The 24,088-nt window shown below is 47.0% G+C and overlaps 2 protein-coding genes across 2 annotated transcripts; both read right to left on the bottom strand.

Annotated features, from left to right (window-relative positions):
- Positions 1-682: 682 nt before the first annotated feature.
- Positions 683-6,260, bottom strand: LOC111081477 (ITG-like peptide). The gene is made up of 6 exons (XM_022377551.2): positions 6,182-6,260; positions 2,564-2,918; positions 1,678-1,807; positions 1,374-1,602; positions 1,208-1,313; positions 683-1,146 (listed from the first exon to the last, which is right to left on the bottom strand). The coding sequence occupies exons 2-6, from the start codon at positions 2,849-2,851 to the stop codon at positions 1,123-1,125; spliced, it is 777 nt and encodes a 258-aa protein (XP_022233243.1). The 5' UTR covers positions 2,852-2,918; positions 6,182-6,260; the 3' UTR covers positions 683-1,122.
- A 1,296-nt stretch (positions 6,261-7,556) lies between these two features.
- On the bottom strand, positions 7,557-23,843 carry LOC111081478 (serine protease filzig). Its single transcript, XM_041593135.1, is given in 9 exon segments — positions 7,557-8,432; positions 8,512-8,631; positions 8,705-8,806; positions 8,808-8,821; positions 8,894-9,078; positions 9,149-9,335; positions 9,835-12,901; positions 13,109-14,172; positions 23,618-23,843. Coding segments are annotated over 9 exon segments (5,130 nt in total). The 3' UTR covers positions 7,557-8,267.
- Between the last annotated feature and the right edge of the window lie 245 nt (positions 23,844-24,088).

Genomic DNA, 24,088 nt, shown 5'->3' with positions numbered 1-24,088 from the left:
ATTTGTAAAAGAACAGCCAAACGTTTTTATTTTCGCTCATTCAATTTTTCCCCAAAGTACGTGTAAATATATTTAATTAATTATTGTTCTGTGTGGGCGCCGCCCCATCCCTTTGAGCCTTCGGCTGTCGGTTGCTGTGAGTGATTTGCATATGAAAATATCGGAACGAAAGGGAGGGGGAATGTATGTGCTTAAGCGTGTTTTTGTAGGGCGATGACTGCATTATTCATACATACTTTCCCAACCGGGTGGAAACATTTTATTTAAATTTCAGCCTGGATTCTCGCCCTGCAGCGATTCCATGAAACGGGAATTAATGGTGGCTTAACGTTGAGTGCTGTCTAAGAGTCGGGTCGGGGTGAATAAAAACAGGCAAAAGGAATAAATTTTTTCTGTACACTAAAATCTAGTTAGCTACCAAGTCCCTGGCAAACCTGACAAAAATTTCTACCTGGAACACTATTGGCAGCTGCTGTGTTTCGTATTGGGAAATCAATTACAAAAAATCTGTTGGCTATGTTTAAATAAATTCATTCAAATGTGTGCCTGACCTGTGGATAATTGTTTGCCCTTCACTTCTGCCTAGTTCCAGCTTTCAGCAGACATTGTGGAAAGAGGATGACCAATTTAGTTGATGCTCTTGGAAATTTTGCGGTAATTTATTTATTGTGTTAAATTTACATTTATATGTGAAATAATTAAATAATGTTTAATTGTTGGTTGATTATTTTAAATATGTATTGCAATAATAATTTTTGCCGTTAATTAACATTGAATGCCTCAGTCAGTATATTTGGAGATTCTACGAAAAACACATTTAGAAGTCGAAGATCGTTGCGAGTAACTTGGATATGGTTACCGAATTTCAAAGTGTACTAAGGGAATAAAATATTGATACATATATTGTTCATATATTCGCAGACATTTTCACTATGCTACGCCGACTGGAATAATGATATGTATTTGTTTAACAATTTGATATGTTTCAGTTATATATTTATGTATGTATATAGGTACTTCTTGTTGGGTTTTGTTGTATCTTCTTTTTCATTTTCATTACCATCTCTACCTGTCCGTGTGTAGCTGTGCACCTGCACCTTCTCTTCCAGCTCGTTGGGCTCGTTAATAGCGGCGATGCTGTAGATGCTGTTGGATATTAAATAGTTAGGGGGACTTTACCTTAACCAGATCTCCGGTGATTCCTTACCTCCGTGCCAACCATGTCCACACAGTCGAAGGCATCCCGAAAGTAGCCGCAGCTGCGCTTGGAGCCAGCCCGATGATGCAGTCGCTGCTGCTGGCAGCACATCCCACTGAAAGATGAACACAAATCAAATGATCCAAAGTCCTGAGGCAAGTTCTTCTGGACTTACTTGACCACCTGACAATCGTTGCTGCTGTTGCAGTCGCTGCCCAGCGGCTGCCTCTGCCTCAGCCCGAACATCTCCTCCAGCAGCGATGGGGCAGCGCTCGACTCCGCCTCGGTCTCGCAGCGCCAGATGCCCTCTTGGGCGACCAGCATGCAGACACTGCCCGAAGCACAGTCCCCGTGCCGCTGGCATAGGTCGCGCTGGTGTCCAAATACATAAACACATTTGCCCTCTGCAAGACAAGCCGCAAGGGGATTCAGGGAGGAGAGTAAAAGGAGAGAGCAAATGTGCAACTGTTTCCGCTTACCGCCATTGGTGCTGACACAGACCCCGGTGGGGCAGCAGTCCTCGCTGACAAGGCAGGGCCGGTCGGCGCAGGGTGTGTCCTCAATCAGCGGCTCGACAATCCCATAGACCTCGGTCTGCTGGCGCAGATTCTGTGGGATTCAGAAGGGGGAAGCAATTAGCGAGTCACTTGTCTGGCCTGTCACACGTTGCGTGTGCGTAACATTTCCCCCAAACATGCCCTGGCCTGCCCTGCCTTCGCCTGTTATCAATACAAGTGACACTTGTTCTCGCGCGTTCGCCATGGCCCGTTAATTAATTTGAGCATCGTGCTGAACTCTGAACTTTCCCCTTGATTGCGGTAAACAAAACAGCACACACGGCCCCCAGTTTCAATTTGCTGGCAACACAGCTCTGACGTCCTGCGGCATTCTATGGCAAATACGTTTCGCAGTGCTGCAGATTTTCACACAGGCTGGGGGGGAGTTTAAAACAATTTCTAAAGGTTACCAATAACCTGTCCATATCGCTGAAGCTGTGGAATTAATGCCAAAGAAGACAAAATTTATAATAGAAATTTAGTTAGATGAACGACTAAGCTGCACAGGTTCACGGGTAAATTAATATTCGCTGGCTATTTAAACACCAATCCCGAATATTGGGATAAAGTTCAGACTGGAAATTGAGTGAGCGAAACGTAAAAAGTTTTGCCACAAATTCTTGGGTGAATTAAGCGCTTCGAACTTTTTGGGTATTGCAGTTGGAGCAAGAAATTTTTTTTTTTATTTTTATTTTTACAACAGAAAGTATCCATCTCTGTCGCCATGCCATGTCACGCGCTTCAATTGTCTGGTCTGCAATCTGCGCCATCCGTGGCTGTAGTCATTTTTCATTCCGCCCACACTCACCTGTTGGGGCTGCTGCTGTGGCATATGCGCCACCCGCGGCTCCTGCTCGATGGGATAGGGGCCAAATATTTGCTTGTAGCCCCCTATGTTGTGGCCTCCATCGTAGGTGGCACTGTCATCGCCCATCCCCGAAAGGGAGGGGCTGCGGCGCATCAAATTGCGCGAATCACGACCGAAGAGGTCGCGCTGCCAGGCCGCACCGTATGTGGACGTGGCAACCGAGGGGTCCAGCTGCATGGACATGCCGAGGAGCAGCAGAAGGACTGCCCTCAGCGGAATGTTTCTCATTTTGGTCACGTTAGTACATCATTTTCCGTGCCAGAATTTCTAGTTGCTGCTGCTGACCTGCCGAGAACTAAAAGAACTTAAACTTCTCATCATACATATCTTTTCACATTTCAGCTGCTACCAAAAATAGATTCAATCAGGCGTGTAGCATACAAGGCTACTCCTTCGGGAGCCCAGGATTCAACATGAGCTGCTCCCTTAACGGCGCCAGGCAATATACTTGCCTCCCTTTGTCAGGCAGCTCATTAAAATTGTCGGCTCGCTTTTAGTGTTATTGCCGGCTCTGACTTAATTTATGTGTAACGCATTCCCCGACCCATTCAGCCTCCGAGCCTCGTTTTTATTGCTGGATGAAAGGTGCACATCGTAATATATAAGACACTATGTACATACACATTCGTTGGTATGCGTAGGTATGGCAAAATCGCTTGTTGCTCGGCTAATAAATTCATCATGCCGCCTCATTGTGGGCAATCGAGCTTAGGCCACTTTGAAAGGCAAAGCGGCAATTGAAAGAGTTCAAATGAAGCCCAAAAAATCTCCTAGGACATTTTGATATTTATTAATCATGGGTTATGTGGTCTCAAACCATTAATCTTCAAATAAACTTCAGTTTGAAGAACATTTCTGTGAAGAGAAAAGTACTTTGAGAGGCATTTTCCCTCTGCCTGATTGTCTATCTGTCAGCTTTTTGAAACCCTTCACCGTAACATCAAAGGTCTGACTACCTTTAATTGAATTGTTTCAAATTGGGATGTTTTCTTGTTTGTTGTTTTCTTGGGATGGCTAGAGACTGCATAAGGCAATTAGAAACCTCAAAGAATTATTTATACCCGTACTCAAAAAAGAGTTAAGGGGTATAATAGATTTGTGGTAAAAGTGGATGTGTGTAACGCAGAGAAGGAAACGTTTCCGACCCCATAAAGTATATATATTCTTGATCAGCATCAATAGCCGAGTCGATATAGCCATGTCTGCGCTGTCCGGCTTGTTGAGCGCCTAGATCTGAGACTATAAGGATAGGGCAACCAAATTTGGTTTCCGCACTCATGTGATATCACACTGCTACAGGTATTCAAAATTTCGCCCCGCCCCCTTCCGCCCACACAAAGGACGAACGGGCGGACTTTTAAGATACGCTAAATCGCAGACGTAGGATGACCACTACCAGACTGCCGATTGAATGACGGACATAGCCAGAAGGATAATTCAGCGCTCCCGCCCCCCCGACACGACACGCGCATTTCCCGCCGCCACGCGCGTTCAGTGCGCGGCACCCCTAGCGGGGAGAGTAGACAAATGGTACAGTTACACTGTTGGGTAACTAAAAGGGGTACGGTAGCATAGGATTTTTTTTTTCTAAATAAAAAATATAGCCAAATAATGACTGAGTACGGGTATAAGTAGAAACGACTCACACGTTCCTTCTCGTTTCCTTTTGTGTGCGTCAGAAATTTATTACATTTAAATAGAATCCCTCACAATAATATTTTGCCTCAGGTGGGAGGATAATTAAACAAAAAAAATGAAACTTTAAGTATGAAATGTATATATATAGAATCTAATATTTATAGTATAGGTTTTATATATATAAACGTGTGTAACATTTCTTATGAATTTTAAAGCTGACAAAAAATATTTGAACACAGGAAAAACGTTGCCTACTTTTTAGGGCACCTTTTCGACTTGATATGTGAGTACCGTAGCTGCTCCATGGCCAATAGAAAACAGCTGTAGTCGCGCTTTTATAAATAAATAAGCCAACAAGCAGCCGAATTTAGATATAAAGGTCTTGACACAGTTGGCGACGTCACATTTCATGCCCAAAGACAAAGCCAAACACAGTTTTCACAGTTTGTCGCCGTGGAAATATGTATGTGGCATGGGCAGATGGTCGTGGATGTTCAATTTCATTAATGGTTGGGCCCACATTCTGCCCTGACCACTCCAGGCAGAGAAAGTTGGGTGAAAATCCTTTTTGTTCTGCTTTTAGCATTTCATTAATTACTTTTTTGCCCACTTTTGTCGACTTGGGCTTGTGCTCGTAAAACTTTCTGTCTAACTTGAAGGGACCGTTGCTTGGATACTCTCATACCTCTCTCTTTCAGTTTGTCTTTCAGCGGGTCTTGTCTTCTAATTGCCATCAACCATCCTCCATTACCGGCTATCAAATCTCAGCTAATCGCATTCCACCTTTGCGAGGCTCGAGCTGTGTTGGTTGCCCTGGCGAGCAATTCTAATTGATGTATTGCGCCATTATAAAGCCCTAATTGTGGTCATTATTTAGGTATTCCGTTCGTTAATTAACTAAAGTGTTGGCTGACGCATTTACAAAACGGCTCCTTATCTAGCTCAAAGGAGTCACAAACTGTCATTACAATTTCATCACCCTTTTTATGGCATGTTCCTCCACACCCCTCCGGTTGCGTGGGAAACTGTTGGCTGGCTAATTGCTTTTGGGGCTGGCTGAAAGTTGTGCAATTATCAAGTTTCCAGTTACCTACTCGTATTTTACAGCATGGAACCAAGTTTGCCAATAAGTAATAATGAGTTGAATGGGTCAAGTGTTCTGATGTGCTTGGCAGGTGACAAAAGTTTGTCCATTGGACTGCAGCTGTTGAAAACTCTTTCATATGTATGAACTTTGGCAAACGATTTAAGTTCGAGTCATGGGGAATCATATTATGGCAAGAAGAGAGAAAATGCCAAGGAAGTAGGATGAAGTTCAGTCTAAGAAGTTTAGCGGAATAAAAGGGGAACGTACATACATTGCACGCATGTGATTTAAATTCTCTAAATTATATTAATGGAAAACTTGGCATGTAGGAATCCCAGTGAGGCAATTTAATACAAGTGGCTTGAAATGATTTCCACATTCTAAGCCGCAGCCGAAAAATTACAAAAAAAAAAAACTGTGATATTCAGAACTCAAGAGCTACGGGCACTTGTTTACTTATAATCTAAGAGATATCCGAGAATTTGCATCATATTTCAGTCATAATCTCACTTTGAATCTGCCTTATGTTTACTTAGCAAATGTGTTTCGGATTGGTCGAGAGTGCCACATTCTTCTGTACCTACTTTCTACTTATGAAGGTCACTGTTAATTATGTCACACACACACACACACACACACACACACACTGGGAAAATGTAATTGTGCATTTAAATGCATTTCCATTTCTGTTAGTTGCATCAACAGCCGCGCCGCACCTTTCACCTATTGTAACAATTCAAGTTGTACCAGACCGACTCTACACACACGTGTCCTGGAGGCGCTTGCTTCGCTCTGGAACAGTCACAGTCAGGATTAGAGGGATCTGCACATACCTGCTGGCTGCTCGTCCTTTCGGCGACTAACTGAATGGCTGCGAACGGCAACGGGCAACACCTGTCGGCTAGCTGCCGCGGAAAAGCTTTTCCCATCCGACAAGCTTTTCTTGCAATTTATGAATTAAATGTGTTTGTGTTTTGTGGTGGCAGACCCAAAGCTCTGACGCTTATCGTATGGGTGTGTGTGTGTGTGTGTGTGTGTGTGTCTAGGAATCAATATCAATGGAGATGATTGGTGCATCTTGTGCCTGTGGAATATACATACGTATTTATGTACAACTTATCTGGATTTGTAATTTGATATATTGGCAATGACGTCACTGACAAATGGCAAAACTGCTTGCGACCTTGAACATTTAATGAGCATGTAAATGCGGTCCCACAAAGGCCTGTCCTGTCCTGGCTCAAAAATTGCCTGCAGCAAAATCTGTTCAACAAAGAAGACACAAGCACACGCGTTTGTTTTTGTGTCGTTAAATTAGATGAAAAGTGCCGGCTGCTGTGAGTGCTTTCAGAACATTTCGGGGGCTGCATGACCTTCAGGACATTGTGTACAATAGCATAATGATTTCCTGCTGCTGTTGGTGGTGCCACTGGCATAGCAATATTAACGAAATGCAAAGTAACTGCCGCTCCATCACTTAGTGCGTTTCTGACATATAAAGCTAATAGCCTTAGGCTTTTACTGGATAGCTTTAATACACATATTACTGGCTTGATTTGTTTTTTTTTCCGGTTTTTCGTCTCTCTGTTTTTTCTGTTTTTAAAGATCCAAATAACAGCTAGTTCTGACTTTTGTATGATATTTAAGTATCTTTAAAATTGTGGCTGGTACTTAGTTTCTGTAGTTTCCTTAAGTATACTTGTAAATATTATTGAAATTTTAATGCAAAAACTTGCTGCTGGGGGGGGGGGGAATAAAGTTTGCTTTTTGCTGTGTGGCTGTGGGTCTGGCTGCTGCTGTGGCATTTCAACCAACAAATAGCCACTGTGCACGGGGGAATCCCAGCAGAGAGGGAACCTGCCCTGACCGAAGAGCATTCAATATTCTGGGTGCAGCTGACAGGGGGCGGCAATGCAGATGGCACTTCCATTTGGTGCTGCCTTGGACTGTATTAAAATGAGTTTGCAGCTTGGAGCCGTCGGAAATTGCAGCATACTGAGACATTTGGACTTTCCCCCTCTGTTGACTTGTTGTTCGGAGATTGCTTTTGGGTTGTCGTTGCAGAATTTTATTGGCAGTCCTTCGAGTGCAAAGTAGAAAAGAAAATTACATTCACAGAGGAGGCAAACACGGCAGAGTTTCGCCGAAATATTTATACAAATATTTAATTTATTTTTGTTTTATTTTTTATTATTGGATTTTGTGGGTTTTCTTTTCGCATCGCTTTGTTCGTTCGCTTAACAATTAACATAAAACGTAAAGAGATAAAAAAATTAGTCGTATAATTAGATAAATTAGTAAATTCAATTGAACTAAAAACATTTGCCCTCTCTCTATCTCTCTCTCTCTGTTCGCTCGTTTCTTTCACTTGAACATAACAACAATTTGCCTATGAAAATTAACAATTTATTTTTAGTTGAATCAAAACTGAAGTCGATAATGCGATTTACAAATTGGTTTACAAATAAATAAATAAATAAATAGGCTTAGAACTAGAATAAATATTTGCTTACTAAAATACATATACGAGTAATTTTCTCATTCAGACTCTACAAGTGTTAGGGGCACAGAGAGAGCCTGCAACACGCTCGTCAAAGTCAAAGCTCGTCTGAATCTTTGCATCTCACTCTCGAGTATTTCGCTTTCGTTTCGCGGTTAAACTTTAAAACTAATGGAATGAGGATAGATGCTTGGTGGAGGGACACGGACACGGACACGGAGAAGGAGGAGGAGGAGAGAATGGTGAATGCGACGTGGATGCTTAACAGTCTGGGTCACGCCTTTTGTTTTGTTTTTTGTTTGCTTTGTTTTTGTCCACAACTCTTTAAACTCTACTTTCTATTTACACTTGCTGATGCTGCCGCTGCCCCCTAATGTTGCTGCTGCTGCTGCTGCTGCTGCTGCTCCCCTGGCAGCTCCTTATTTGACTCCTGTTATGCTGCGCAACCAGGGCTTGTAGAAGGTCGTACGCATGTACACACCGGGCAGATATGGCGCCGCACACTTGATGCCATGCGAAACGGTTCCAGCCAGCTCATAGCGCCCGTCGGGACGCTGCAACACCAACGGACCGCCACTGTCACCCTGTCAGATAAATTAAAAAAAAGTTTTAGCGAAACACTCTCTGGATGTTGTCCCACTGTACCGCCCACTCCATTCTTACCTCGCACGAGTCCTTCTGGCCATTGGCATAGCCAGCGCACAGGAACGAGTTGAGAATCTTCTTGTTGTGGCCAGCGGTGTGGAACATCTCCTGGCAGACGCTGTTCTCGATAACCGGCACCTGTTGTTGTCATTTGAAAAATGCATTAAAAATGTGGCTCATTGTTTGTTTCTTGGGTAGGGGGAACACTCACCTGCACTTCCTGCAGAACGGAGGGCACACCGCCGCCATACTTGAGACGCCCCCAGCCGGTCACGGTGGCCATGCGACCAGTAAAGTCCGCCGCATCATTTGGGCATGCAAATGGGCACTGGAAAAGGAGATGGGGGAAATGTGGTTAAGTGGTTTTGCCTGTACCAGAGCTGACCTAGTAACTACTCACCTATGTGGGTGTCGAACTGCACGGCACTGTCCAGCTCCAGGAGAGCCAAATCGTTCTCGAACGTGGCCGGATCGTATTGGCGATGGACAATGACGCGCTTCACGTTCTTGGTAATGGAACGTTTGCTCTCCAAATCGCCAGAGATATCGAACTCACCCATGACGGCAACCAGCGAGGCCAGAAAGCTGCACAGATCAACATAAAGGCAATGAAATGATGCTGGATATGGGGCATGGGTGGAAAGTAAAAACTTACCCAGGCTGACAGTGGGCAGCGGTGACGACATAGCGACTGTTGATCAGGACACCGCCGCACTTGTTCTTTGTGAACAGGCCCAGCCAGGTGGATTCGCGAACCAGCACCTGCCAGGGGAAGGCGCCAAAGGAGGAGCCCTTGCCGCCCACAATGCGGCCGGACTTGACGTGTGGTCGGACGCCGCATTCTGTAGATGGGGAGATGGAAATGCGAGGTTAGGAGTGGGGAGTGTTCAGACCAAGACAGAGCCAGAGATGGAGAGAGATGGAGAGAGAGAGAGAGAGGAGCGATCGAGAGATGACATTGAGAGAGAGATGAGGAAAGGAGGATCATTAAGGAAGAAAGCATCGAACGACGTTTATTGCTATATGGGAAAATTACATGGATCGGGAATGGTTGGGAGTGGGAGGGGGTGGCTGGTGGGAGGTGGGATGCAACTAGAACTAGGGTAGGGGGTTGGGTGGGTGGGGATTTAAGCGGGTTTTGGGTTTCTTCTTTTGTTCTTGCGACGCGCTAAAAAGGTTTGGAAACAATTTGTAAATGCCATGTGGGGGGAGGTGGGGAGGATCGGTTTTGGATTTGGATTGGTTACAGGCATGAGCGAGAGTAAACAAGAGAGAGAGAAAGAGAGAGAGAGAGAAAGAGACAGTTGTTTCGGGTCCATGCTACATTCACTCAACACTCACGGATCTTGCGGCCATTCGTTCCGCCGTAGCTGCTGAGCGTCGATCCCTGATCGATTTCGTTGTCGCTGGGATTCGGATTGACATCCTCCTCATCCTCCTCGTCCACAATCTCATCGTCGACGGGCCGAGCGGAGCTCTCCGTCGTCGTCTTCACGGTGCTGCTGACGCGTCGTGTGGGCTTCTTGGTGGCTGCGGTCGGCTTTCTGGTGCTAACGGTGGTCTTGGGTGCCAGAGTGGTGCGCCGTGTGCCGGGCCTGCGGGTGGTGCTGCTGGCCGAGGCCTTCTTGTTGGGCGCCTTGGTGGAGACGCGTGTCACGGGCTTCTTGGTGGTGGCCTTCGGCTTCGCCGTGGAGGCCACTCGCACGGGCTTACGCGTGGGCTTGCGCGTGGCAGTGGTTGCTCCGCCAGCTCCAGCTCCAGCTCCCGCCTGATAGGTGGCTGCCGAATTGTTGCCCGTCGGCTCATCGATCATGTCGGCCAGAGCCTCAAAGTTGCCCTGCAGCGAGGCCACCAGCTTGTGGACCAGCGTGTGCATCTTGTCCTTCAGCACCACATCCTCGACGAAGGCGGGCGTGGAGAGATCCACGTCGCTGGTCACCGCACTGGAGGCGGCGGACATGTTCAGATTCGGATTGCGCACCGGCGGGAAGTTGACAAAGTCATTCGGCGACGTGTACGTCTCCTCCATCACATTCTGGCCCACCTTCTCGCCGGGCACCGAGAAGGCCGGATACGAGGGCGTTGGCCCAAAGTAACCGGGAAAGGCGGGCTTATCGTCGGACGGCGCCGGATAGGCCGAGTCCGTGGTGGACTGCGTGAAGGACACGTGCGCGGGACTGCCTCCAAAGTAGCCGGGATCCTCAAAGTCGTTGGAGCTGACCGGTGCACCGCCTGGTCGTCGCGTCACCAGCTGATTGTACACAAACGATCCCGTGGTGGATGGCAAACTGTTGATGGCCGTCGGCTTGGGCGTGATCAGCACCGTTGGCCGTGGCGGTCTCGGTGTGCCATTGATCTGCACGAAGGTGGGCTTCTTGTGGCCTCCGTGGGGGCCGCCACTGCCGCTGCTGGTGGGTCGCTGTGCGTAGGCAGGCGTCGATGCAGTGGCCACCAGTGGGGGCTGATAGTTGCCCGGCGTGGAGCCCACAATGTTCTCCGCCGTGCTCTGGATGAAGGCGTCCAGCTTGTCGTCGGCCATGAACAGCGGCGGCACATTGTCGTAATGGTAGTCGACGGTGGCCGGCGGACGGGGTGTGCTGGGTCCGGTCACATAGCTGGTGGCACTGGGCCTCGATGTGGATGGCTGGCGACCCGGCGAGCTGGCCACCGACTGCTCATTGTAGTTCAGGGATGGCTGCGGCTGCGGCTGTGGCTGCGGTGCCGGCTGATCAAATTGTGCGAGTGGAGCCTCTGGTCGGCCTTGGCCGTAGCTGGAGGTGGGTGCCTCGGGCTGATCGTAGCTGGAGCTGGAGGCTGGAGCCGAGGGTGGATCTGGCTGATCATAGTTGTTGGCCGGACGCGTTGGCTGCTGATCGTAGCTGGTCACTGCCGCCGCGGCGGTGCTGCCTCCCACTGCTGGCCTGGACTGGCCGGACTGTTCCGTCTCCTGCTCCTGGTTGTAGCTGGGCGAGGGCTTCTTGATCTGAATGTGCGTGATGGGCGACTCACCGGCATCGTAGCTGCTGCTGCTGCTGCTAGCCTGGGGATGAGGCTTCTTTTTGGTGTTCTCCTGGCTGATGGGTCGCTTCACGATGGGCCGCTTTGTGCTTGGCTTGGGGCGGGGTCTGGGACTGGCCGTGATCAGCACGGGTCGCTCCGAGGATGCATCCTCCAGCACACTATCGTACTGAGGTCGCTGCTGTGCTCCAGGAGTGGTCGTCTGCGAGCTCTCGTCGTACTGCTCCTGCACCTTGGTGGTGTGCGAGGACACAGACACCTCGGCGGGCAGCTGGGATTGGGATTGGGACTGCGACTGGGATTGGGATTGGTATTGGTCACCGATCGATGGCTGCTGCTGCTGGTTGTAGTGCTGCATGGTCACCATGCCGATGTACGAGGCAACGGGACGGTTCGGCTTGTTGGCGTTTGTCGTGGGGCGCACGTAGGTGGGAACGGGCAGCGGCTGCTGCTGCGGCTGCTGCTGCTGCTGTGGCTGCTCCGTCTCGACAGTGGAGAGCTTCTGGTAGTTGGACTCGGTGTTGGCCTCGTAGGAGCCGCTGCTCAGCTGGCCGTAGCCTGCCGCCGCATCGTTCTCCTCCTCCTCCAAGTAGGACATGTCCAAGGGATAGGCAATGCCCACGACCGGCACGGGCATCTTGTTGAACTCCGAGGTGTGGGGCGCAGCATCGGCCATTGCATCGTGGTAGCCATTGGCGGGCATGGTGTGGTCCTCAAACACCGCGGAGGTGTCCTCTCCGGAGACGGGACGCGCTGTGGGCGACTCGGCAGACTGGCTGGCAGCGGCGGAGGCATCCTGCTCGTCGGACACCTTGTCGTAGGTGGCATCGTAGTTGGCTGTGCTCGTGTAGCCGTAGTCCTGGCCCTTCTCCGCATCGCTCTCCTGATAGTACTGAGGGGGCGGCGGCTGGGCAGTGATTGCCTCGGCTGAAGCTTCGCTTTGGGCAGCCGCAGCCGCAGTCTGCTCGGCATAGCCGTACGAGGGCGTCTGCTGGCTGACCACATTGTAGCTGGGTCCATGGCTGGTGTTGTTCAGCTGCAGGATGATCGACTCGATGGAGTCCACGTGTGTGGTGATCGAGGAAACGGTGGTGCCCTGGCCCTGGCCCTGACCCTGACCCGCTGCTGCTGGCCGCTTGGAGATGTAACTCTGCTCTGCCGGCTGCTGCTGCTGCTGTTGCTGTTGCTGCACCTGCTGTGGCGGGTCTGCGTATACAGGCTGTGGTCCGTAGCCGGTGGAGAACTGCAGATCCTCGACGAGATCGGCATCGGCTCCCGGATGGGTGATGTCGCTGTGTGTGAACTCTCCGCCGTCCAGGATCAAATGATTGTGGTGATGCACATTCGCAGGTTTCGGCTTTGGCTTCGATTGAGGATTCGCTGTCTGTTGCTGGTGTTGCAGTTGCTGGTGCTGCTGGGCCTGTTGCTGTTGCAGTTGCTGCTGCTGTTGCAGTTGCTGCTGTGCCTGTTGCTGTTGCTGCTGGGCCTGCTGCTGTTGCAGTTGCTGCTGGGCCTCTTGCTGCTGCTGTTGCAGCTGCTGCTGGGCCTGTTGCTGCTGCTGTTGCAGTTGCTGCTGCTGTGCCTGTTGCTGCTGGGCCTGTTGCTGCTGAATGGGTCGCTTCATGGTCTCCGCCAACTGAGGCACAGGTTTCGGCTTGGGCTTCTGCTTTGGCTTCTCTGTGGGTTTCCTTGTGGCTGGCGGCGTTGCTGGTGTCTCCTCAAATGAGTTGGACTCGGAGCTGGTCTGCTCCTGCAGGCCGCTGACAATCTTCATGGGCACCTCCGTCGTGAAGAAGATGCGGTGATCGTCGGCATGCTCTGGGGGCAACGTGCTGAGTACCTGCATCACAAAGTCATCGTTTTGGGGCGGCGACGAGGGCGAGTTAATGGTCACCGAGTGCTTGTGCACATGGACAGTGGGCGGCAGAACGGGTGGCTGCTGCTGTTGCTGCTGCTGCTGCTGCACCTTCTGGACATTGAGATCGTTGGAGATGATCACCTCCTCGTTGGCTATCGACTGCTGAACAGGTGGCTCCTGCTCGAACTCTATGCTGGAGGACGATGACTGCGACTGTGTGGATACCTCTGTGGACGTGCTGCTGCCATAGACAAGCTCGTTCTTGGGATGCTCTGGCTCTGGCACGGACTCTGGCTCCTGCTCCACGCTGTAGTTGTTGCTGGGGAGGCTGCTCGGGCTGGTGCTGGTACTGGTGGTGCTGGTGGTGCTGCTGCTGCTGCCCAACTGCTGATAGACCTTGTTTAGGTTCTGCTCATCGTAGATATGCTGAGATGGCTGCGACGCCGTCTGCTCGGCGCTGTTCAGCGTCTGCTGGTGCTGCTCATAGGAGGATTCTGCCGCCTGCTGCAACTTCTGGTGCTGGTGCTGCTGCTGCTGCTGGTGTTGGTGCTGCTGGAAGTAGGCGTTTTGTGCCTCATTGATCAGCGTGCTGGCCAGCTCGTGTGTGGGCGGTATCTGGCAGCAGGCCCCAAACAGGAAGCCATCCATGCAGGCACCCACCACCTCGCCGCCGCGCTGCGCGCACTCGTGATTGAACATGCAGATGGTGGGGCCATTCGCTCGAGGATCGGAGCTGGGCAGCGTCTTTGTGGCACGGCAGTGCTTGGGGGTGATGCGGTAGCCACCAAACAGCTTGCGTCCAGCTGCAAAGAGGCAAAAAGGTGACAAGGATAAGCAAGGGAATCCAAATATAAAGAGAAATGCATTTGCTTTGAACGAATATAAATAAATACAAATATTCGAAAGTTTAGCAAATTTTCATCCAGATTTTGTGTTGCCAATAATTTTCAAGCCGTGGCCCGTGGCCAAAGCTTAATTAAGATGTCACTCAGCTCAGCTCAGTTCAAGTCTCTCTTTCTCTCTCTCCATCTCTCTCTCTCTCTCTCTTGCTGGCCACTCAACTGTACTTGATTGGATTATAACTGCCGGCCATAGTGAAAATGATGCGCATGTGGAATTTCCTCAATGAAAGTGACAATCTTAAATATTTTCTATTGGTTTATAGCATAACTGCTTCTTTCAGTGCCAATTATGACGAACAGCTGCCTCGGGCAGAAAAAAACTAATAATAAACTCAATTAACAGCGACAGCAATTTCCCTGTTCTGTGGGCTGCCAAAGGCAACCCGAAACCCCAAACCAGTAACTAGTAACCACACGGAACGGTGCAAAGCCAAGTGAAAGTGGCCGCCAGTGCAGGTACCAAGTTACGAGTGCCAACTGGTAACCAAACCGCGAGTGGAGGTGGAGGTGGAGTTGGAGTGCCTTGCCGTGCCGTGCCAGCCAACGCCATCATCCACTTGCCAGTCAAAGTTCAGGCCCTGGCCCAGGTGCAATGCACTTGAGAGTTTTATTTCCAGCTCATTTGCAAAATGAGGAGTGTGCAGAAGAGCAAAGGGCTTGCTGTGGCTGTTCGAAGCTTTGAATACCCTTTCCCACACAGAATGCAAGCGATTGAGTATCTCCCAGCTAAACGCCAGCACAATGGAGAGGGTATTTTCAGTAGTTGCTCTACTGCCCAGGCTCTTGACATTTGGGCCGAAATTGATTTTGACAGCAATTAAACCAAAAGTGGAAAAGCAGCCGAGCCGCCTAGCAGCCGAGCAGTCGTCCACTTGTGACGGGTTTTATGCTGACAAATTAACACCTCGCAGACGCGCGCTCCACTTGCGGCTGTTGGTGGCCCCAATCTGCGCCGCGGACTGTGTCAATGTTTGGTCGTTAAACTGGAGCAAAGTCCTCAATGCAAACGCACACAAGTAGCGGTATATACATATGTACATATATGTATAGGTTCTGGGGCTATGGCAGCAATTAGTTCTGTGCTAATTAAATGAAAATCAGCAAGTAACGAAATCGAAATCACAGGAAGCAGCAGCCGTACTACTCGTATAGGGTCTTCGGGCCAGGCCATGAATCATGGCGAATACGAGAATGCGGGGCACGTACAGCAGCAGCAGCAGCGCCATCGTCGAATCCGAGTGAAAGTAAAGACAAGTGTATTTTGGGCAAAAAGTAGTGCAAAAAACCTCCATTAGAATAACAGTCAAAATATGTACATACATACATAATTGGGAAAAAAAAGTGATAGTGTTTCTGTTTCTGTGTCTATTCCGTTTCTTTTTTGGGCTTTTTCTTTTTCGTTTCCTTTTTACTTTAATTCTGTTCATTCATCTCTGAAAACGATTTCGTTTTTCTTCTCCTGGCGCGAGCGCGGCGGCGTCTACTAATAAAATAATAATCATCTTTCTTGCAGCTTTATTATTTGCAGACCATTTCGCATTTTTTATGATTAGACACTCAAGTGCTCTTAAGTATTAAACACGAGAGGCACAGGCACAGGGCTAGGCAGAAGAGAAGAGAAGCGAAGAGACGTGGGAAACAGCCACGGGCGGGAACAGACAAAAGCTCTTCAACGCCTATTAACAGTGATCTGTAACTATACAGAGGCAGAGTTAACATAAAGAGAGAGAGAGAGAGCCACGAAACCGTTGGAGCTAGCAGAGCCGCAGAGCTGACTTAATTATATATCTGATTTAATGAAGGATGAATGGATGTGAACACAGCCACGATAAAACAGCGATAATTATGCAGTTTAGCATAATTTATTTGATATGCTCGTAACTGAAACAAATTGAAAATGTACACGCAGAGAAATGGGCCCTGAGGATGAAACTTTAATAGAAATAGATTTTAGAGGAGAGTGAAAATTTTAAAAAGAAAGTTTTTTCTTTTAAATTTTTGTACATTAATATGAAAATATTTAATTTAAATATATTTTCTACAAGTTTAAAGTGTTTTATATTGAAATTAAATATGAGCCGCATTAAAACCCGAATTTTTAAATTTAATAATGGGTGTATTTCTTTTTACAATGCCATATTTCTCTAAGTGTATAGATGGATAGATACTTTAAATAAGAAAGAACATTATCAGTTATGGGGAGGCATGTTCAACAAACAGTTCAACTCAAATATATGCAAAGAATGTTAATGGCTACCCAGTCACGACTCCCGAAACACACATGAGGGCGGGGCCCCGCGCACTTGTTACCCTGTGGCCCAAGAATGTACGTGCTATGCTGGACTCAGACGCTACTTAACGCCTTTGTAGGCTGAGGGATAGATCTCCCTGGTGGAGTGCCTCTGACCCTAATTGATGGATCAAGATGCATGCGAGTCAAACGTAATAATCGCGGGTGATGCATGCAAAATAGGTTACAGCATCGATGCCCCCCGGCTGATACACCTGAGAGCCAGATACAAAAAAAGCCGGCACACACACACACAGACACACACAGACTGCTGTTGGCCGGGGGAACGAAAGTGTGTCAAACGCCTGAATAATTTTGCGTCGCTTTAAAACATTTTTTCGATGCTTAAAAGCGAATGAAGGAAGCAGCTGCAAAATGAGATAACAAGTTTGTCTTCCCATCGCCAGCGTCAGCGCCGGGAAACACGAAAAGAGAAGAGAATACCAGAGACCCAGCTTGGTGGCAATGTCATTAATCATGCAAGGAAATTGGCTCAATAGCCGAAAATTTTTGGTTGCATGCATCAGGTGAGGAAGAGGCACTTGGCTCAGTGTGTCACCGGGTGCCCTGGGGCCATGGACCAACGGAACAGTTCGTCGTCCGTCGTCCGTTCACTGTTTTGGGGTGCACCACTGAAATTTATGCACACGGCCAAATGGAAATTAATTAAATCATGAATATGTTTTGCTGCACACAAATGACAAGGCAAGAGAGGGGTAGGGAAGAGAAGAGAAGACTGAAGACTGAAGCATAAACCAAAGAAGAAAAGAGAGCTCCGCTCGGATCAGATCGTATCCGATCTGCTCTGCTCTGCTCTGAGATTTCGTAGAACTTGTTTTGTTGCCGAAGCATTCGAAATGCCGAAGCACTCCAAGAATGTAAACGAACGAGGCGCTTCAACGGTAAAATGGAAAATTATTATCGATCAATTAGCCCAAAAGACTGCAAAAAAAAACTACATAAAAAAGAAGTAAAGAAAAAAAAACAGAACAGAAAAAAAACTTTCGTACACAGAGTAAACATGCAACACCACGTGTTGTTGTTGTTTTTGTTGTTGTGTATCGACATCGACTGAGATCTGGGATCTTGGGTAGTTTTGCATTTAACGTATATTTTAATCTTGCTCTAATTGCGTTGTGAAAGTGTTAAATATTCTCGGGGCTAAGTTTACACGAATTATTAACCGATTCAGGATCGTGGCACAGAACTGGGTCAAGTGAAATCGAATAGTTCGTTAAGTAGGGGAGGGGAAATCAATGTGTTTGGCACTAACATTCCTTCATAGTACGCCTATAAGTATAAGTCATTTCCCATCCAATAATTCAACAGAGAAACTTACTGTGTGATGGGGGGAACAAAAAAAATACCTCCTCTAACGACTTATTGACTATAGAAATATGCCACCTTAATGGCCAACGAATGGCTGGACAGAGGGAGAAAAACATAACCAAATGTCACTTTTCATGGAATTAACATAAAACATCTCTCGGCATTCAGCGCAGGCTAATTTCACTTTTCTTAGACAAAAGCCAAGGAAAAACTGTTTACTTTTCATGAATCGCTTGATTTGGGCTACTAATTATCGTCGGATCGGTGGAGGTAGAGGCAGAGAGGAGTCTCAGACCCCAAAGCCACACCAGCTATAGCTATAGCTATGGCTATGGCTATGGCGAGAGTGCAGTTTCTCGGACCACATAACAGAGATTTGTATTGTTTTTTGTTCATTTTTGCTGTATTTTATTATGCTCATTTTTTTTTCTTTTATTAATTTTAATGGCTTTTACGTGCGGATACTGTATGTGCGTTAGTGTGGATCTTTCTCATGGTCAATCTGCGGTGTCATCACGCAAGAAGTTTTCCCATTTTGCGTGTGAGAAATGGAAAGTTTTGGGCTCTTTGCTTGACCTTTAAGGGGGATATTGCGGGCGGAATGTTTGGCTAAGTTTTTGCTGTTTTGATGTATCCGATAAAGCGCCTGGCACTCCACTCCACATGACAGCTGATCCGCAACAAAACATTTCTATTAATCACATTGTAATTGAATTGTTGAACAACAACAACAGCAGCATCAATTCAGTAGCTGCACCAGCAGCAGCAGCACACGGCATATCATCAGCATAAACATAACCCGCTCCATGCTCTACTAGTCTGCTAGTCTCACTGCGAATTGGACTGTGGCATGCACTATATAACCAACTCCAACTCCAACTCCAGCTATAAGCGATTTGCACGCGAGCTTGGAGCGCCGAGGAACTGGGGATGATTGCGATGGCCCACCTTGAATTACAATTACATAAAATTTGATTTGAAAGTCGCAAACTGCTCGATACACACACTACACGCTACACCTACACTACACATACCCATACCCAGATGACCGTCTATAGTTTCTGCCTCTGCCTCTGCTCCGACTTGTGGGTCGGCGGCATTGGGTGTCGCTCTTGAATTTGGCACAGCACAGCATCTCGGGCACAGCCTCTTCCAACTGGTCATCGCATCTACACCTGGCCTCTCGTCCCGTCCCGTACCCGACAAGCGGTGTAAATTGTAACAGTGACCCAAATAAAATGCGGCAAGGCAACGACGACGACAGCGACAGCGACTGGTGCGACCGAAAAGACCGGTAAGTTAACAGTGAATGGTGCAAGTAAATGCCCCCAGCGGCTGCCAAGCAGCCTGCCCGTACAGTACATACTCACCTGCATACATACACAATACGTACATTATACTCTTATGTGTAGTACATATTTAGCTGAATGCAGAAGGGGGAATGCATTTTACGCATCCATTTCTAATAGCAACTATAATTTTCCGGCCGCTCGTGGCCAAACCAGAACTCAACACAAGCCAACGAAAATCAGGGATGAGCAAGTGATAAGATATCGCTTGCAGAAACCATATTAAATAGTGTGAAAATAATAATTAGAGCACGTGTTAATTTATGATTTTTGCACACTCTTTTAGCTGGCTTTTTCAATGCCAAATCTCAAAGGCTGATGCAGATAAAGCACTTATAAAATCATTGGCATTTAGTGATATATTCTTAGAAGATTTCAGTATATATTGACTAAACAATCGATCAAAAAATAACTCATTGTAGAGCAACCTTTTCTCTTGAAAGGAAATACAAGGGAGAGAAGTTGAAATTTGCATTCAAGGCCATCATTATTTAATTATTTCATTTATTCAGTGTTTCGATTTGTAGAATTTTAAACTCTTTGCATAATCAGCATTTAATTATAGCTTCCACTTTGTTGGATTTTGTGTTCGACTGCGGTTTGGCGCTCAACTAACAAGTTAAACATTTTGTTTGTTAAACCAAGTGGTCAAATGTGGTTAAGCAAAAGCAGAGGACGTGCACCATAAAAGGCTAAGAGTAGCGCGATGATCGAGTATGAATATTTTCAGTTGAGTTGTGCAAATATGAACTTCCATTTCTCACGTGAGCATCTCCATGACTGTTCCGACTGTCAGCGGTAATAGGAACGATAATCACACGGTGTCAGCCAACACCAACAGGTTGTCTCAGGCATTAGTCTTCTGGCATTAGGAAAGAACAGAGCCGTGCTTTGGGATACTTGGGAAACTTGTACAATGTTTGGATGTCGCTCCGAGACAGTTTCATTTGTTGGTAGTAGTAGTCTCTGCTGCCTGCTGTCTGCTGTTATGCACAAAACGAATTTCGTTTTGTTTTCATTACCATTATTATTCTTCCGTGGTCACTTTTTGCCAGGTCATGCTCTGGGCTTTGGGCTCTGGGCTCTTGGCTCGGATTTCCGTTGGCAGGCAGACAACAATGCAATGCAACAAAGGGGTGGGGCGGGAAGGTAAATAAAATTCAATTTGGTGAAAATTCATCACAATATATATACTCGTGAAATCTTAGATGATAAATCAAATTAGGTGGCCATAAAATGGAAACGTTTTGGCAACCAATTTGCTGAATTTCATCATATTTTTTATTGCGATGAGCGGGAAATACAAAAACGGTGTGAATGAGCAGTGAAAGTTGCGGTTGCTCACAATAAGTGACATCATTTTGATTTTTTTTTTTTTTGATTTTGGCAAAAGCATTTCCAATCGATACCCAAAGCCATGAGAACAGCACAGACAGGCCTGGGAAAATCCCTGCAGCATCGCAATGACATGAACGATTTTCTAGATGTACAGTATAGAGAATTTAATGCATTTTCTTGATTTCCATGCGAATGGAAAAGCCCCAAATAAAAAACCCAAAGAATTTGTGCTTTCATGCGGCGGAAGCACCACACAGTGGCAAGTGGCAGTCGGGCAGCGAGGAGAGGCAGAGGCGAAGCAAGCTCGTAGAGAATTTCACTTTCACCGCCAAACATGTCAAAACAAATTTGATGTCTGCCGTCTCTCGTCTCTGTATTTCCTGTTAGACAACGCATCCATAACATACCACTCGAAGTTGGTCTGTCTGCCTGTCCGTTTGTCTCTCTCTATTTGCTGTGTGTGTCTCTGCTGACAGGCCCGATAATTTGTAACTGCTCTGTGTCGATGGTAGTAAGGCGACCAAACGGTGGCACAGCATCATCAGCATTGGGCATTGGGCATGGATGGGCTCCCCTCCGCAATAATACGAATACGAATACGAGTAGTAGGCACTTGAAACAATGCTGATGAGCTTAAAAGATAAACCAGAAGACAACAAATGTGTGTGTGTCCGTGTGAGTCTCTGTCTGTCTCTGTTTTCCACTTCTGTTTGTGTTTTGTTCACATGCACTAATAGTTTCATTGGTGACTGGGACTGTGACTGGGACTGCGACTGGAGGGGGTAGGAAGTGCAATCTATATGTAAGGTGAAGTGCTCTCTTGCCACTCGATGCTCGTGATCTGTGATCTGTCACAGTTTTAATGCGATTGTCTTAAGTTTTATGATGTGTAAAATGGCTGTGGGAAAATCATTTCCACAACGGCTGGGGGAAGGGGGGCACAGGTACAGCGACAGCGGCAGCGGCAGCCCTCTCGAAAGCACGGAAGAAAGTCCAAATGTCGCTTTCACATTAATTGCAAGTAAGCAAGAGAGAGAGAGAGAGAGAGAGAGATGTGAAATTATGGAATCCGTAATTTGCATAAACTCAGAATTCCTGTGGGTGTTGGTTTCGATATGCTGGACCAGAGCCATCGTGCCATATATGTGGAGCAGAAATTGGCCAAGTTGATGCATTGGACAGCGGTAAAAACGTGCTCCTGAAATTATCTGACTCTGACTGGCTAGCCGAACACTGTCCATCGCACATCGCACAGATCACTGGCAGACTGAATGCTGCCCGCAGCCAGAGAGCAACTGCCACTGCAAGACACATCAACTCTTCCATTCACAACAGCTTCCTGCCCCCAGGCCAGTTCGACCAATGCCGATCCGGTCCGGTCCGGGCCAGGCCAAGTCTCAAACTACCGCAAAGTCAACTGCAGGCAACTGCAGGCAACTGCAGGCCGACAAGTGCGTCAGAAACCACAGCAACAGCCACAAACTGGCACACGCTTCAATCAGAATCTGTGACTGTTGCTGAGGCTGCTGGCTGCTGGCCAAGACATTTTCATTTCGCACGCGTTTTCTTTTATCGATCCAACTGCTTTTTTTCAGAGACTTTGCTTCAAATAGAAATTGAAAATTGTTTTTCTATTGTTTTACACCGGGCGATCTACTCGATGTCTGTCTGTCTGTGCATCTGTGTGTGTGAGTACCTCTGTTGATTGCCATTCGCCTCACTTCCTCACCAAACTGACGCAGCAGAGTTCTTGGATGTGGCAAACGGAAGCATTGATTTTCTTTTCTTGACTTTTTCTGTAGAACCCTCCAGCATAGAGAAAATAAACTACAGCCATAGATTGTATAATGTTTGGATCATTCTATACAGTAGTTCCCATGCCCATAGAAAGGATCGAACTACGAGTGAAGTCAGGTAAAAATAATCGAGAATTGCTTGCAATTATAATCGGTATTTAAATAATATTAAAGTCTGTGTGGAATTAGCGGATGAACTCAACTGATTTCAGTCTACTAAATACGAGTATTTGTTTAGCTATTTTACCATAACCATTTCCACAAGTATTACTTCGGTGCCTTTCATCTATGCCAAAGTGTTTGTTCCATCCAATGATAATGATTGTATATTGTTTTGATTTCACCTCATAAAGATTTTCTTTGATTCTCTTTTACGATGCCCAAGAAATGGTAATGATGTGGTGTCCAATTTAACTTGTAAGAGCAGCAGAATGCTCACAGATTTTATTTGTTTCTGTTTGGGGCGAAGATCAGTGCTTCCTTCCTTATTATGACAATAAGATTTTTGTTTGCCAAGTCTTTAGAGTGTTTTTTTTACTTGAGCTCAATCCGCATCTGATTGGGTTGGGTCTGTGCCAGTGCCTTCGATTTAAGCTAATGGCCTGACACTCTAGAAATTTGTTTCACTTTTTAAATCGACAAAATGACTTGAGCAATTAACACGAAGAGCAGCTGAAGAGCAGCTGAAGAGCAGCGCGCTCAAAAGCAAACACACACTAAAAACTGTCATAAGGAAAGTCGGTCTGTCTGTTTGTCTATCTATCTATATGAGCTGGTGTGTGGTGTGGGGCTCATCTGTAGGTCTTTTGTGCCTAGGTTGGGGCTGCTTTGTGACCGTAATGTAGCATAAAACGAACCAAATAATTGTGGAACCAAGTGCGTGGAGTGTGGAAAGCCATTCGAAAGAGCAATAGAGTTTTCTGTGCCAAAGTTTTTCTGATTCATTTATTGGCACAAAGGCATAGTTTATGTTGTGCTGTGCATTGTCAACTCGACCAGGCCGGGGCCATGCCGAGGCCAGGCTTTCACTCAATGGATGGATGTGGAAGCCACTGACACGATTCGATTTGTCAGCGGCAGCCACAGTGGCAGCCACAGCCACAGCCACACAGCGAGGCAACATGAGCTTGCAATTTGGCAAATTGATTTTCTTTTGCCATAATTCTACATTTTTATTGTGTGCTAAACTTTCTTTCTTTCTTTCTTTCGATGCCATTCAATAAAGTAAATTGTCTGTCACTTACCGCCATTCGTTTCAATTGATCTAAATCCACTTGTTGTCGGCACAAATGATGCGACTATTATTATTAAACTTGTTAAAGCGATGGAAAGTAGTTGTGGTTTTGTTGTTCTTGTGGTTGTGGTTGTGGCTGACGCTGTTCTGGTTGTCGCCGTCGCCGTCAACGTTGCTGTTGCTGTTGTTGTGCGGGACAATGTCGCCGCTGTGGCCGGCGTAACCCACTTAAACATGTTTGCTGGGTGGCTCGCTGGACACTGTCGGTGAGTTCTGGCCTAGAACGTATCTGGCTTATTATAGTATAGTATATTATTTCGAAATGGGAGTGCGAAAAGAACACACACACGCACACACACTGACACACAAGGGGGTGTCGTGTCGTAACAGCGCGCCCTCAATGAACCGCTAAGCTAAACAAATAACTTAGGCAACGAACTTCGACGTTTTCCGAACCGAATCGCGAATCGAGAATTTTATA

Source organism: Drosophila obscura, unplaced genomic scaffold (assembly GCF_018151105.1).
Source record: "Drosophila obscura isolate BZ-5 IFL unplaced genomic scaffold, ASM1815110v1 contig_186, whole genome shotgun sequence".
Classification (NCBI taxonomy): Eukaryota; Metazoa; Arthropoda; class Insecta; order Diptera; family Drosophilidae; genus Drosophila; species Drosophila obscura.
This window is presented reverse-complemented; position numbering and strand designations above follow the sequence as displayed.

Excerpts from the sequence above, each read along its gene's own strand:
- LOC111081477 (XM_022377551.2), bottom strand. The coding sequence starts at position 2,851 with ATGAGAAACATTCCGCTGAGGGCAGTCCTTCTGCTGCTCCTCGGCATG. Across the intron at positions 1,603-1,677 it reads CTGTGTCAGCACCAATGGCG|AGGGCAAATGTGTTTATGTA; the intron begins GTAAGCGGAAAC and ends CTTGTCTTGCAG. Across the intron at positions 1,314-1,373 it reads AACGATTGTCAGGTGGTCAA|TGGGATGTGCTGCCAGCAGC; the intron begins GTAAGTCCAGAA and ends TTCATCTTTCAG.